The sequence below is a fragment of the Tenrec ecaudatus genome, chromosome 12 (assembly GCF_050624435.1).
Source record: "Tenrec ecaudatus isolate mTenEca1 chromosome 12, mTenEca1.hap1, whole genome shotgun sequence".
NCBI classification, from domain to species: Eukaryota; Metazoa; Chordata; class Mammalia; order Afrosoricida; family Tenrecidae; genus Tenrec; species Tenrec ecaudatus.
Window position 1 is genome coordinate 24,286,549 of NC_134541.1, and position 16,708 is coordinate 24,303,256.

Here is a 16,708-nt window from a genome sequence, read left to right on the forward strand (position 1 = left end):
GGGCACGTCTTTCTAGAATGCAAGGGAGTAAGCCTGGGGAAATTGGTCGCAGGCTGCTTTAACACTCTGCATTCTACCTCCATCTACCTCCCTTGCTGAGATGTCCAGAGAGGGCAACAGTCTTCTCCAAGGCCACACAGCATGTCCATTTCAGGGTCAAGATTGAAACCTGCACCGGCCCCTAGTCCCAGAACCTGCCCCAAACCCTAGCTTCTTGAGAATGGCGCATGGCAGGCCGCGTTGGGGCATCGTCAGAGCTTGTGCACTAGGGACCCTTTCCACAGAAGAGAAATGGCAGGGTATGGAGGGCTTGGGCAACTTGTCGCCTCATCACAGAGAGGTGAAACTGGGATTTGAATTCAGATCAGTCTTGAGTTCAGAGCCCAAGTTCTAAACTACTGTTATTCTGATCCTCTAACACCAACTGACGGTGTTTCACTTCAGCTTGCATACCTCCTGGCATGGAGAACTCATCACTACCCGAGGCAGCGTGGGCTCACCTTTGTACAGCCCTATAGCAAATATTTTTGTGGCACCAGGGACATCAAGCTGCTTTATCTTTAATCCCTAACTTTTATATGGAAGCATTTTGAACCTTTTAAAGCATGGATTTAAAAAAAAATGAAACAGCTGTGGCAGTTACATAATATCCTGTCAACTTATGAAGGGGTGGAGTTTGGCCTGTCCACCAGGTCGCAGCTTGATAACCTCATTTGGAGGCACTTTGGAGATAAATAGCTCACTGGTGGCCGTCTAGACATATTCTCTCTGTTTTTTTCCCTGTGAACTTTCCTGTTGCCAAGCCACATGGAGCTACACTGATGGAGCCAGTGCCCTAGAGCTGGAGAGGCCACATGGAGACCCATGCCAGCACTGAGATGCTTCCACTGCCACTGGATCCACAAGATTTTCTATGCACTGGCCAGTGATCTGCCTGCATTCAGCATCATTGCATGTGTTGAGTGAGTCTGAAGAGGAATTTATAAGCTAGTATTGGACATATGGGCTAATATGGACTTGAACTGGACTGATTTGGGATGTTTTCTTAATATACAATTGCTCTTGTATATAAAGCTCTTCCTTATACACATGAGTGTCTCTGGATTTGTTTCTCTAGTTTACCCGGACTAACACAACAGCACAATCAACACTCATGTATATACCTGGCACCTGGATTTTTAAACTATTTACCACATTTTCTCTTCTCAAATACAGACTCATCAGGACTCTTCCCAAGTAAAGCTAACAGGCATCTCCCAAGAATGAGGACATTCTCCAATACGACCCTGGAGGCCTGGTGATGTAGTGGTTTTCAGTTGTGGGGTGGGGAGTGTGTGCTGTTAACTGTAAGGTCAGCAGCTCAAAACCACCAGCTGGTCCTCAGGAAAACAATGAGGCTTCCTACTCCCATGAAGATTTACAGGGGCAGTTCTACTCTGCCCTAGAAGGTCGCAATGAGTCAGAATCAACTCAATCGCAGTCAGGATTTTCTCATTTTCTTTTCTCTCCCCCTTCCTCCCATATGACCTCTCTGCCTACGAAAATGAGCAATAATTCAACAGCACTATCTACTGATTAGGCCACAGGAGGAGGTTCCTCATTGGCTCCAAAGTGTCCTTTGTTAATTCCCAACCCATGCCCCAATTCAGGACCCAATCAAGGTTCACAGACCACAGCTTCCATCTAGAACAGCCTCCTTTACTTGGACTGCCTGGCACTTTCTCTTCCATGCCTGGGCATTTTTGTTGTACTTTTGTCTGCTTATTTTCTCACCACTGTATTCATGTGAAATATTCTTGGCAAGAATATTAAATAGATAATGTGGTACCTCAGCAACCATGTGATTTCAAGTTGTCTCACTTTGGGGGCTCTACTGCACTGATGCCACATTCTCCTTCTTATAACCCAGTTTCTCTGATGACTTGCTCAGGGTACAGATTGAACAAGTATGGTGGGAGGGCACAACCCTGATACACCCCTTTCTTGACTCTAAACCATGCAGTAGGCTCCCGTTGTGTCTGAACAGCTGCTCCGGATCCATGTGCAGGGTCCACATGAGCGTAGTGAAGTGTTCTGGAATTCTCATTCTTTTTAGAGTTATCCCTAGTTTGTTATGGTCTACGCAATTGAATGCCTTGGCAGAGTCAGGGAAGTACAAGTAAACATCTCTCTGGTGTTCTCTGCTTTGATCCCAGATCCATCTGATACGGCAATGATTTATCCCTTGTTCCATGTCCTCTTCTGAATCTAGACGGAACCTCTGGCAGCTCCCTGTTAATGGGCTGCTGCAACCACTGTCGAATGATCTTCAGCAAAATTTTACTTGTATGTGAGATCAATGATATTGCTCTATCATGTGATATCAATGATATTGCTCTATCGTTTTAGCATTCTGTTGGGTCACCTTTCTTAGAAATGAGTACAAATGTGGATCTCCTCCATTTGTTGGCCAATTAACTGTCTTTCAAATTTTTTGGCATAGATGAGTGGGTGCTTCCAGTATTTCATAAGCCTGTTGAAACATTTCAATTGGTATTCCATCAATTTATGTAAGCTTGGTTTTGGATAATGCATTCAGTGCAGCTTGGACTTCTTCCTTCAGTATCATTGGACCTTGCTCATATGCTGTCTTTTACCATGGTTCAATGTGGATTATTAGTCTTGGTACAGTGACTGTATTCTTTTTTATGTTGCCTGTATCATTCAATGTTTAACTCATAGAATCTTTCAAGATGGCAACTTAAGGCTTGAATTTTTCTTGAGTTTTTTTTTCCATTTAAGATATATTGAGGATGTTCTTCATTTCGGGTTCCTAACTCTAGGGCTCTGCACCCTCCATTACAATACTTTACCTTGTCTTTTTGAGTTGCCCTTGGAAATCTTCCGTTCAGCTCCTTGACGTCATCATTTCGTCCATGTGCCTCAGCTGTTCCATGAGGAAGAGCAGGTCTCCGGGTCTCTTCTGACATCCACTTTGATCTTTTCTTTCCTATCTTTTTAATGACCTTTTGTATTTTTAATATATGATGTTCTTTATGTCATCCCACAGCATCTCAGGTCTTCTGTCATAAATGTCTAGTGTCCTTAATGTTTCCTTTAGCAATGCGTGATGATTGAGCCAGCGGTGGACAGAGTGCGTGGATCTCTGTCGACTGCCACATGGGAGGGGCATTTGCTTCTTGGTGTTGCCGCAGCAAAGAGCCATACCTCTAGTGACTTCTAAGGACAGAAATGGATTATCTTGCGGCCCTAGAGATTAGTATTCTGAACTCGGGGTGTCAGCAGGTCCATGGTCTCTCTGAAGGCTCCGGGGAGAGCCTTTTGTCCTTCTCGATTTCTGGTAGCCTCTGGCACTCCTTGGCTTGCCGCTTCAGCATAAACCCAACTCTGCCTTCAGCATCACATGGCTGGCTTCCTTCTGATAGTTTATCGGACTCTCTTCTCCTGGGACTCTGCTCAGACTAAATTAGGATCCTCCCTGCTCTGGTACACGTCATGTTAACTGATCACATCTCCCCAAGGACCTTATTTCAAGCACAGTTATGTTATTCCCAGGTACCGGGAGCTAGAATTTTACATCTATTTTGAAAACATAAATATTGACATGGCCCCAAACTGTCCCAGCTCTTTTTTGTCCGTGGCAGTTCCACCGACTTCCGATAAGAAACCATTTTTGATAGGTTTTAGATTTTTCCTTCCTGAATTTGTTGTTGTTTTCTTTTCTTTTCTATTTCCATCAGTCTGTCATTTTTTACATGAAAAACAGCACAGCTACATAGTCATTTATACTTTGCTTTGCTCTTTTTGTTTAACAATATGTGCATCCTAATGGCCTTATGCATCTGAAAAGCTTCAAAACACAAATGAAAACTCCACTGAAATCCCATTTATCATGCAGCAACTTGGCCAAATCTTGACAGCACATGTTGGCAAGGCTTTGAGTCAACGTTTATGGCTGATGGGAATGCCAACTGGTACATCCCTGATGGAAAGTAATAAACATCTAGCAGAACGACACGTGCATTATCTCTGATGCTGTCATGTTTTCCTTCTGGGATTTATCCTAAAGGTAAACTTCCACCAATAAGCATATGTTTTAAAGGACATGGGCTATACTTTACAAATAAGCACAACCCACTGAATTCAAGGATTGACCTGCTCCTATGGCCATAGCTGGGCGGCAGCTGTGGCTTCCCTCCTGCCTAGGGCCTCAGTGGGGCCAGTTGGTCTTCACAGAGGACTCTAATCCCTTGCTCTTCCTCTCTGCTTCCTGCCTGTGCTCCCTTGGCTTTGCCCGGAGCCCCCTGCTATCCGAGAGAGCAATTGCTTCCTCTGCACAATGAAGCCTCTGAGAGAGAGGATGACTTGACCTCTGAGAAATTCCAAAGCCTTGACCTCCTTCATAACTCAGGGGGTGGGCCAGTGCCAAGAGATGATGAGGTCAGCACTACAGGGAGGGACTGGGGATGGGGGGTGACTATTGCTTCCGGAAGCTGGATTTGGAGACACAGCACATCTCTAGAGAACAATCAGTCTAGCCTCTTGCTGACCTCTTGACCTCATAGTTCATGAACTCCAGTCTCCCTTACCTGGCAACCAGGGCCAATTGCTTAAAACTTAGAAATGACCATGACACTACTGAAGCACAAGCTTCTTCCAGCTTCTCAGGGTGGCAAACCCATTTGGGATCTGATCCTCATTCACTTTCCCAATGGCCTCTCCCTCTCTGTATGCACTCTCCCATCCATCAATCCATCCACTCATCTGTCTGTCTTAGTTAGCTACTGTTGCATGACTAACTACCCCATAACCTACCATTGATCGCAACAATAAACATGTATTATCTCACACAATTTCCGTGGGTCGGGTATTTGGAAGTGGCTTAGCTGGGTGGTTCCCCTTCAGGGAGTGTCATTAGGTTGCGGTCAAGATGGTAGGGGGATTTGGGGGCACGTAAAGACTTAACGTAAAGACTGGAGAACCCGGATGACTAGAAAGCTGGTGATAAGTAGTTACATAATTTTGTGTCAACCTGAAGATATAAAAGTGAAGGGGTGGGCTCTGATAGGGTTTTTTGTGCCAACATGGCACCTGTAGGAACATGTGGGAGGAGTTTAGCCTGTCAATCAGGTTGCAGCGTGATTGTAGGGCAACTGATGATGGCTCTGCCAGGTGGGCTTCTTCTTCTTTCTCCCTGGGTGGCAGACCACACACTCTCTCTCTGCCTTCATCTCCTGTTGGCGAGCCACTTCAAGCCACGCTGAAGGGAGCCAGAGCCCTGGCAGTGAATCCACTGCCTTTGGATCTACAAGACTTTGCACCCACCAGCCTGTGATCTTCTGCATTCTCTATCATTGTGTGTGGATGGGTGAGTCTGAAGAGGGATGTATGAACTAGTATTGGACTTATGGAGTAGTATCGGACTTAGGGAGTTAATCTGGACTGGGCTGGGTGTTTGCTTTATATAGAATTACTTCCTGATAAAAAGCTCTTTCTTACACATATATGAGTGCCAATGAATTTGTTTCTCTATATAGGGCTACTCGAGACTCCAAATAATGTGACACTGGCTTCCCATAGCGTGAATGATCTAAGAATCAGCCAGGAGGAAGCCACAAGATCTTGTGACCTGGTTTTAGAAGTCACAGGTTATAAATGCTGTCACTTAAAAGTGAGTCATGGCCACACAGTTTTAGGGGACAGAAAATTTGATTAGCATCACGTAGTTCATGGGTGCTCTGCACATCCTCCTTTGGGGCGCAGTGATTGGGGTTTTAGCAGCTAGTGAATGACTATATGAAGGGTAACGAATGGTGTCTTCTCATCTGCAGCCAGGAGGAACAAAGAAAATCAAAGATACCAGGAAACAATTTGTCTAAAGCACTAATGGGTCACATGAACCTCAGCCTTCACCAGTCTGAGACCACAAGAAATAGATGGTGCCCAGCTACCCCCAGCTAGCCAACTGCTCTGAAAGGGATCGAAGACCCTGGATTTAGTGGGAGAGAAATGTCGAACAGAACTAAAACTAAGAAGAGGTCAGTTTAGTGGTCTCACAGAGATTGGTGGAACCCTCAAGTGTAGGCGCTTGGTCAGTCTTCAGAACTGGAAGTGAACTTACGTCCATGGCTCACCTTTCAGCCAAACAATGGACAGTCCTCTCGAGTGAACGGTAACATCAGGCAGCACACACTCCTTAGAACAAGTAATCATAGGAACTCAAAAAGGCAGGGTTTGCTCTGGTAAAAACCTCCAAAGGCAGGGATGGATAGGGAAAAAGGCCTAATGGAAACGGTCAGCATAAGAAGGCTGTGGGAAGCGGGGTGTTACAGGCTGGGGACTGCAGTCAAGGTCACCAAACAAAAGGTGTAGAAATTGTTGAGTAGGAATGCCCTTTGCTCTGTAAATCTTCACTCAAATCACACAAAAAAAGTAATCATAATAATCATATGTTCAGATTTTTTTAATGACAAAAAAGTGAGGTGCTAGATCTAGCCCAGTGAAAGGGGAAGGCAATGAGGCTTTGTCTTTTGAAAAGAGGAATTTTAAGAAATTTGGAGATGCATTTTAAAACCACGACACCAGCCATCTATCCAGCCAGACCTGCTGTGAGCCTGTCCCTGTGAGCAGCTCATAGTCCATTACCTTGAGGTTCTGGTCTGTCCAGCTCAGGGGTGGTGAACTCAACTGGCCACAGGGTCCAGGAAGGAGCCTGCATGAGTGAAGTGGTCCAGGGGGTACTGGGGGAAGCTGGGCAGCTGGCACCTGGATCCAGAAGCATCTGTGAAGCCCCAAGTTTTAGGTGCTGACGACTTGCTCCAGCTTTGCTGTTGCTAAGTCTCTGTTGACCGGATTTGCCCTGCAGATGGCCCATTTGCCAGCTCAGCTGCAGCCACTTTGAACTTGTGTGTTCCCCGAGCACTGCTGAGTACCATGCTCCTTCCAGACATTACAGAAATAATCGCTTGCATTCCTCCCAAACACGCCTTAGTGCGTCTCTGGGCCACCGCACTCCTTGTTTCTGTGCCACGGAATGCTTTCTTCCCACAGTGAACTTCTACTCCTCCTTCAAAACCCAGGGATAAACATCCCTTCTTCTGCGAAGTCAGCTGAGCCACCTCTATAGGGTGATGGTTGCCTCCTTCTAGCTCTGTCAGGGCATTCCCCTGCCTTACTCACCGGAGAGGGCAGGGTCTAGGGGCCAGGTCAAGGCCATTTCTATAGGATGAGTGCTGAGTAAAGGAGGGGAGACTGCCTCGGGGCACCAGGCGGAGCTTCCCCAAAAAGGTGGTCCTGGAAGGATGAACAGAGCTTGCAGAAAGGGGAACCCCTGGCAGAGGGACGAGTGAGCCAAACCACAGAGGCAGGACTGCGTGGGTGGTTTCTGAGCTCCTTCTCCCTCTGCCTCCCTCCAGCTGGCAGGACGCTTGGCTGCCTCCCCAGATGGTGAGGGGCGAGGCCTGCAGCCCCCCCAAGGAGCCCAAAGTAACTGGAGGCGAGGGGGTACAGCTGGAACAAGAAACCCAAGTTTGGGATGAGTCACCCATGGAGCCAGTCCCACAACAACAAGGAATGAACCAGGAGGGAAAGAGAAACCCCATGGGTCGCAGGCTCAGCGGTCGCTGTCTGGTAGGGGAGGGGAACATCGGTTCTCAGCACCCGGAGTCTCTTGTTTCTCTTGGTCTCCTCTGCCCTTGGAGCAAGACCCTTCACCAGCCCCTCGTGCTCCCTTGCAGTGGGTCTGCCCTGCAGTTCCTGCTCCTTCCACGCAGCAGCTGGAGGAATATTTTAGAAAATAATAATAATCTGATTGTATTACATCCCTCCTTAAATCCCTCCCATGGCTTTCCATGGCTCTGAAGGGAAAATTCAAGCTACTTAGGGTGGGCTACAAAGCCTTTCCCAGCCCACCTCCCTTTTGCTCTTTTTCCCCCTCATTCTCTGTCTCTGTCCATGTTTCCAACATCCTGGTCTACCACAGGGCATTTGCATTTGCTGTTCATCTGACGACAATGCTCTTCCCGGATGTCTTTAACTAGTTAACTAAGTCTTCAGATTTCACCTTGAGCCCTCAGGTCAGCTCTCCCAGGTCCCTAGCATCCAGCGAGTTCTGATATGTGCTCCACCCCTCCTACCCCCTCACCCTCTCACACCCCACACCTTTAAAGACTTTGTCATCATTTGCGTAGGGCAAATCTCCACCCACTGCCCTCCAGCCAATGTTGACTCATAGCGATCCTACAGAACAGGGTAGAACTTCCCCCGTGGGTTTCCAAGACTGTAACTCTTAGGAGAATAGAAAGCCCCATCCTTCTCCGGAGGAGTGGCTAGTGGTTTTGAACTGCTGACCTTGCGGATCGCATCACAGTGCATAACCAGCAAGGTTCCTTGTATGGTACATCCATTATTAAATGTGCGATCCTCTACTAGACTGTGAGCTACATGAGGGCAGGGGCCACTTGTCAACTCGTGACCCCAGCACACTGTCCCTGCATGCATGATCTCTATTCCTGGCAGTCATGACAAGTGAACAGGATGATTACATCACAGTGGGCTGGGTTGGGAGGCAAAGCAGAGGCTGTCCATTATGCAGATGAGAAAGGTGAGGTTCAGAAAGTTTAGGAAAATCCCCCCAGAGTTCCCAGGGAGGGACACAAACCCAGGATCTCTAAGCAGATGTCCTGGGATTCCCCTGACAAGCAAGAAGGTTCGGAGAGCCGGACAAGTCAGACATATAAGTGTCCTGGCTGGGAAATGTGACATTATGTGAGTCAAACCTCACTGGGTAGATCTCCCTGCTGTAAATCGAGATGGGTGAGCAAGGCACAAACGCCAGTCTCTTTCAGAAGGGCAGAGAGGTTATGTCTCATGAGTTATTTCCATCTCTGCCTCTCCCACTGGACTGTGGGCCTCCAAGTGGAGGGAGAATATCTGAGATACCTGTGTGGCCACGGGTCCTTCTCCGCTGCCCTCCTATGAGCTGGTACCGAGGGACTCACTGAAGCAGCATATGCCCTTGAATGGTGAGAAAGCCCTTGAAGGAAGAAACTGTGCCATTACCATCTGTTTTCCTCCCAGGGTTTCCGGAGTGGGTCATGCACACCAAAACCCTTGCTAGCAGAACCCCTGTGCCCGTTTCTTTTCTGTGTCCTTTGGAGAACCTCTCCCAATGCCCCACCATATCCAGCATGGTGCTTCTGCTCAAGGGCGAGCATGGCGCTTCCTGACCATCATAACGTCCTCATGACCCTGACTGCTGTTCAGGAGCGACCCAAACAAAGTCAACTTGGGCCTTAGTGCAGCATGAGACCTCAAGACTTCTACTCCTAGAAACCGTGTATTTGCCATAATTTCAGTCTGACTTCTCTCTGTGGACCACAGATGGAAGCTAAGCATTGCCAACCTAGATTGACTAGTAATGGCTGCCTGGGCTTTGTTTTAGGAGGATTGTGAGGCATTTCTAGGCTCAGCAGTCCATTCCACAATGGATTAGTGATGTCTACCCATAGCTATGGAATGGATGAGTGTATACATGGGTGCCAATTTTTTCCATCCTTAGGATAGGAGCAAATCAGTATTTATTGAAGGAATGAGTAAATGAAAATTTTTGAATCTCATGACATTCTGCTAAAATGAGAACATTGCTTTCTACTACATAAGGCTGTCTCCTAGTGAGGTATATTGACATCTGGTTATAGGAATCTCAGAATTATTACTAGAACTGACATTTACCTGGGGCCTATCATGTTCCAAGTACTGCGTTAAACCCTTTCAACACAATAACTCATGGAATTATCAAAATAGCCCCGTGAAGCAAAGAGGTAAACATTCATTGTATGCTGGGGAAACGGAGGCTCTGAAAAGGGGGTCTTCTAAAGACCACGTAGCAAAGCAGTAGCTGAACCCTCTTCCCACTTGCTTCTGGGTTTTCTCCACTCCATTATAAGTAAGACCAGAGACAGAGTCTGTAGCAGTTGAAACATGACTCAGTTAGTTATTCATTCACCAAAGAGGAAGTAAGTAGTTGAAAAGTCCTTGGAAAATCCTCTGGAAAGTCCTTGGACGATGAACCAAGTTTAATTCAACAGCTAAGCCTGTTTATTTGGAAGCTGATTTCACAAGCATCAACTCCTAACAAAATCAAGACCATTGTATGTGTTGTATATTCCACAAAGCAGTGTTGTCTGTGTTATATATATGCAAATCATTTTATAGTCGTGCATTTACTTAATTCCCAGAACAGCCCTAAGAGGAAGCTCATGTTTGGATGAGGAATCTGAGGCTTAGAAAGGTGAAACAATTTCTTTGAAGTCTCACATATTATGAATCCAAAGCATACGTGTGTGCGCGCGTGTGTGTGTGTAGGCATGTGTGCTTGCACACAGAATTGTTGTACTATGTCAGTTGAGAGGATTTTTTTAAGTACATACATGGGAATAAGAGTATCAAGGATGGGGGACATGGGAGAGGGGGCAGGGGAAAGGAAGTAGGTGTTAACAAACTCAGGGACAAGGGAACAACAAGTGATCCAAAATCAATGACAAGGAGGTTATAGGAGGCCTGGTAGGGCTTGAGCAAGAGTAATGTAACTGAGAGGAATTACTGAAACCCAAATGAAGGCTGAGCATGATAGTGGAACAGGAGGGAAGTAAAAGGAAATAGAGGAAGGAACTAGGAGGAAAAGGACATTTATAGAGGTTTAAATACAGATATGTATACATGTAAATATATTTATATATAATGATAGGGAAATAGATCTACGTACTTATACCTATATGTTAAGAATTAAGGTTGCAGATGGACATTGGGTCTCGACTCAAGTACTCCCTTAACACAAGAACACTTTGTTCTAATAATCTGGCATTCTGTGACACTCACCTTCCCGACACAATCGCTAAAGACAAAAATGGGTGGATAAGCAAATGTGGTGAAGAAAGCTGATGGTGCTCAGCTTTCAAAATATATAGCATCTGGGGTCTTAAAGACTTGAAGGTAAACAAGTGACCATCTAGCTGAGAAGCAAAAAAAATCCCACATGGTAGAAGCACACCAGTCTATGTGATCATGAGGTGTCGATGGGATCAGGTATGAGGCATCAAAGAACAAAACATTATATATCATTGTGAATGAAGAGGAGTGCGGAGTGGAGACCCAAAGCCCATCTGTAGGCAACTGGACATCCCCTTACAGAAGGGTCACAGGGAGGAGAGCCAGTCAGGGTGCAGTATAGCAATGATGAAACTTACAACTTTCCTCTAGTTCTTTAATGCTTCCTCCCCGAACTATCACGATCCCAATTCTACTGTACAAACGCTGCTAGACCAGAGCATGTACACTGGTACAGATAAGAGCTGGAAACACAAGGAATCCAGGACAGATAACCCCCTCAGGACCAATAATAAGACTATCGATACCAGGAGGGGAAGGAGTAGGTGGGGCAGAAAGGGGGAACTGATCACAAGGATCTACATATAACCCCCTCCCTGGGAAACAGACAACAGAAAAGTGGGTGAAGGGAGATGTCGGACAGTGTACGATGACAAAATAATAATAATTTATAAACTATCAAGGATTTGTGAGGGAGGGATTTGAGGGGAGAGAGAGGGAAAAAATGAGGAGCTGATACCAAGGGCTCAAATAGAAAGAAAATGTTTTGAGAATGATGATTGCAACAATTGTACAAGTGTGCTTGACACAATGGTTGTATCTATGGATTGTGAAAAATGATTTTAAAAAATAAGAGTATCAAGGATGTCGGGAGGCCAAGGGGTGGACTGTAATGAACATGTGTTGCTTGTAGTCCACTTCATATCCATTCTCTGCCACCTTTTCTTGTGCCATAGACTTTCATTTGGGTGACCAGCTCTTTGACATGTGCAGTCTTATAGAGCCCCTGGGCACATGATTCAGGGGTTGTCAACTAGGGATTTGAATCTAACAAGGAATGATACCCAGCAGGAAGAATATTGGGGATGAATTTAGGTAGTATAGTCATGTGATTAATAAAATAACCTCTGGAGCTGGAGAACCTTGATCAAATCCTGGGTTCCACTATTAGCTGTCTGACATTGGGCAGGTTACATAACCTCTCTTTCCCCAATGAAAACACCTAAAAAATGAGGAAAATAATAGATTTTGCACCATAACTGTGACACACGGAGACAGTAAATTCTATTTTGGTGTATTTGTTTGTGTTGATTTAATTCCACCAGTTTTCAGATGTTTCCGATTAATTTTGCTGATGAGTCCCCTGGAGCATCCTGGTTGGTCCTTCCTGTCCTTTCCTGGGGACAACTTCTAGGTTTCTCATCGATCTGTCGCTACCTGTTGCCCTGCCAATACACTATTTAATTGCATAACTAACTCAGAGTCCGAAGACTCTAATCTACAACCTCCAAACCATGATCCTCCACTCCAGCAGAAATCTGCAGCCACCATTAAAAGTTTGTTTGTTTGTTTATTTTTCTGGACATCCAAATTCACGGCTCGAGTAGCAGTAGTAAAGTCATGCAGACTAGCTCCTGCTTGCTGCAGAGAATTTATTTGTTTGCTTAATAACATCAAGGAGATCCTCTGGGCTATGGCATGGTGGAATTATCGAGGATTACTGATCTCCAATCAAAGGTGAGCAAATGGAGGTCAAGGGAGGGGGAGGGACTTGTCCAAAGGCACATAGTAAGCTCGGATGACTCCTAATTTAGGTCCTCTCTGATTAACCTAGGGAGAAAGACAGAGCTGTCTACTCCAGTAAAGTGTCACCATCCCGGAAGCCCACAGGAGCAGTTCTACCTTGTCCTGTAGGGTCACTGGGAGTCAGCATCGACTCGAGGACAGGAGGTGAGCAAGGGATTCACCTAGGGAGTCCTGGTGGCACGGTGACCTTATGATCAGCACATTTGAAACCACCAGCTGCTCCTCGGGAGAAAGATAAGACTCTCTATTCCCATAAAGAGTTACACTCTAAAAAAAAAAAAAAACAGTCAGTCTCAGAAACCCACAGGGGCAGTTTGACCCTGTCCTATAAGGTTGATGTGAGTCGGCATCAACTGGAGGCCAGCGCACTTGGTTTTTGGAATTTTCCTGATGAACCTCTGTGGGGTAAGAGAAGGGCTGTGGAATAGGCTTAGGCCCTGCAGTTTCTCTTTATCGGTTCCTAGCTTAACCCTAATTTCTTTTTACTTAATTCCACGGGGCCTTTGTGATGCTGCTCTCCCGCCTTAAACTCTATTTCCCTGCCCCTACTCCCTTCATTCTTCACCTACAAGGTCTCTCTCCCATTCCCAGACCGCTAGTATTAAATTGATTTCCCTTCATGTTCAATGTCAGCATCTGATTCCTTCTTAGCAATGACCACATTCAGCTATTTGTTTCTGTTGCTCTGCTTCTTGCCTGCCCCTCCCACTAGCCGTGCATTGATCCAGTGCTTGACAGAATGCTTTATAAATTAATGGGTGGACTCCAGGGCCATCCAACCAGATAGCTTTATCCATCCCTGAATCTGACTCTCCCTCCTTACTGGCAGATAGGAAATGCTGGAACCCAGCAGGGAACAATGATTTGGCCAAGGTCATGATAGCCAGTCACTATCTGCAAGACAAAGCCAGGAGCATCAACTCAAAGCTGTGAGCTTAGTGTCACAATGGAGAGCAGGCAGAGTTTACAGGCAGGGTATTGGGGACAGATTTTGACTCCTCACCACTGAATCTATTTGTTAAGTACCATATCCCCATTTTATAGATGAGGACACAGAAGCTTAGGAGCGTTTGTGATACCTCGAGGCAATCAGTCACTGGGCCTGAGGGTTCAAGATTTTGGGGGACATCCAGGTCAGTTAGCATAACAGAGTTCAAAAAGACAGCCTTCTAGATTCTGCTTCACCCTTGTCATTTCACACACAGGGAAACTTGTCTCTCCCCATCCAGAGTACAGAAGAGGGGTGGACATCGAAAGACCCGTGGAAACAATGAGTTTCATGGACTAATGGGCCATGCAAATATCAGTCTCCACCAGCCCGAGACCAACAGAACTAGATGGTTCCGCCTACCAGTAGCAATTGCTCTGGGTAGGGTTTATTAGAAGGTTCTAGTTAGAGTGGGAGGAAAATGTGGGGGGAACCCCAAATCATTCAAGAGACTAATGGAATCCCCAAGACTGGTCTGGACGTGAGCTCAACCCCCATGCACCCCATAACCAGCCACTTTAAGGTCAAGCGGGCAGCGTTTAGCCAATGGCAGAAGCAGGAGGAGTGGAGAGGCAGGAGGGAAGGGGCAGCGTGAGGGCGCATCCAGGGGCTTGCAGCAGACTCGTGTGCACTGTTGGTTGTAAACCAGACGACCCACTCCGGAAACCTCCGTCTGAGTCACAGGAGAGAATGAGAAGCAAAACCCGAAGGAATCCGTGATTCCTCTCAACTGGGAAATGAACAAGGAAGAGATTGGAACTCGGCTCTGGCCCTGGAAGTCGGTCGGATCTCGCCGAAGCCAGAGGCCAAGCGCTGCCGCCGTTCTGCGGGCCTCGGTGTGCCGGCCCGCAGACTGGGGTGTCCGCCGCCCGTGGGAAGAGGGAGGAGCGGCTGGAACCACCCGGCGGGCGGCTCGGCTGAGTGCCTCTTGGCAGCCGGCGCGGCCCAGGGTGGGAGGGGCGCCTGGTCCTCATCACCCGCCGCGGCGGGCGGGGCTGGGGGCGCCGGCACAAAGGGGCCGCTGTCCCGCCGCGCGGACCCACGCAGGGAGCGGCGCTCTGACCTGGCCCGGCCAGCCGCGCTGCCCGCCTCTCCCGCTCCTCTCTCGCATCTCCAGTCTCTGTTTCCGCCTGTCTTTCCTGGACCCTCCCTCTGTCCCTCTCCCCTCCGGGATGAGGCCCGGGGGCGCGCCCCTGCCCAGCTCGCTCCAGTCCTAAGTGGAGACCCGGGGCTGCACGGGACAGACCAGCTGACGGCCCAGGAGAGGAGCTGCCGCCGCCGCGACTGGGAGCCTGTCCGTCACCATGGTAACGCCTGCCCTGGCCTGGACCACCTAGGTCTGCCCCCTGTGAGAACACCCCGGGAGGTGTTGAGGGTGCCTGGCGTGAACCTTCACTTTTTACGCTGACATGACGCCCTGGGATCCGTGTGCTTAACTGCCCCACACTCCAACAGGGGGTGTTGGGACAGGGAGCCCCTCCTCTGGCAGTTCCCCAGGCCATGTCCCCCATCTCCGCGGCTCTCCATCTTCACACTGATGTGGCCCAACCCAGCGCCCAGGTCAGCCCTTGAGCCCTCCTGCTTGGAGCTTGAGTCAAACTTGGAACGGCTTTGCTGTTTTAAACTCCCAGCACATTCTCTCTGTATAGGCTACTCCCAAGGGGGGCGAGCAGGAAGCTGACTAGGGAGTCGGGCAGAAGGTCAGTACCCCCACACCCCAGCCCTCCGGACTGGCACCTTGAGAAGGTGCTCTGGGAGATGTGTGTGTGCTTGTGCGCGTGCGTGTGTCCACACACTAGTATCTGAAACAGAGAATAAAAGAAAAGCCTGTTTTCAGGCAACCCCAGTCCAACTCCAGACAAGCCCAAGAGCCTCAGGCGCGGTGGGGATTTGGGAAAGATCTCTGAAGACCGGCCAGGGCTTTAACTCTTTGACTGTACTCCACTGCCTTGAGTTTCTGATGGATTTTCCTCCTCGCACACACTCCTCACAAAGAGGTGTCCTCCGTAGAAGTATGTTTCTACCCACACACCTGCAGAGCACCCACACAACCCACACAGCTGCAGAGCACCCAAACGCTCCCGCGGGCTCACCAGGCTAAGCGCACGACCTCTCTCACATGTGCCTGGTCCACCTGTTTTCTCGCCGGAAACAGGGCCATACACCTGCAAACATGTCACAGACACTTCCAAAGCCAGGCACCTGAATCCACACACCAGCAGCATGGCAGGCACACACCACTGGTTCTCTTGGACCTGTTCGGAAATAGTCATCCTGTGATTGCTGCAAACTGCCGAGTTGGCGGTTCAAACCCGCCAGCCGCTCTGTAGGGAAAGATGAGCTGGTTCTCTGTGACAAAGAGTGATAGTCTCAGAAGCACTATAGACCTTCCTCATGCGGCGACCCTTTCATACAGTCCCTCATGTGGTGGTGACCCCCAACCATGCAGTTATTGTGGTTGCTACTTCATAGCTGTCATTGTGCTACTGTTATGAATCGTTGTCATGTAAATATCTGATAGGCAGGATGTATTTTCATTGTTACCAATTGAACATAATTAAAACATAGTGATTCATCACAAAATAATATGCAATTATATACAGTGAAATTTTTATTTCTAATGACAAATAAATGAAAATTTTTCTTGAAGCATGGTGTAGCATGGGTAACAGTCTTCATGCCGGGTATTCGTATGTGGGCGTATCTCCATGTGGACGAACACGCCTGGAGACGGATAGAGGAGCGGTGTCTCGGTTCCCTAAGACCATCAGAAATATGTTTTCCGAAGGTCTTAGGCGGCCCCTGTGAAAGGGTCGTTTGACCCCCAAAGGGGTCTCCACACACAGGTTGAGAATCGCTGCTATATAGGGTCGTCAGGTGTCTGAAATCAACTGTGACAGTGGATTGGTTGTCTTCTTTGGAGGTGGGGCGGTTGATGGTCATTGGTCCTTTCCACTGGCAGGCCCGATACTGGGTGACTTACATACGAGAAGGGTGGGATGGGTCTGCTCAAGAAGAAACTGCTGG

The 16,708-nt window shown here is 47.8% G+C and overlaps 1 protein-coding gene across 1 annotated transcript in view; it reads left to right on the plus strand.

Moving 5' to 3' along the window:
- The first annotated feature begins 14,320 nt into the window (after positions 1 to 14,320).
- KIAA1755 (KIAA1755 ortholog) overlaps positions 14,321 to 16,708 on the plus strand; it is a 59,011-nt gene continuing 56,623 nt past the window's right edge. Inside the window, exon 1 of the mRNA XM_075528759.1 lies at positions 14,321 to 14,988. Within this exon, the coding sequence (XP_075384874.1) occupies positions 14,986 to 14,988 (3 nt within the window). The 5' untranslated portion in view covers positions 14,321 to 14,985. The remainder of the gene's footprint in view (positions 14,989 to 16,708) is intronic.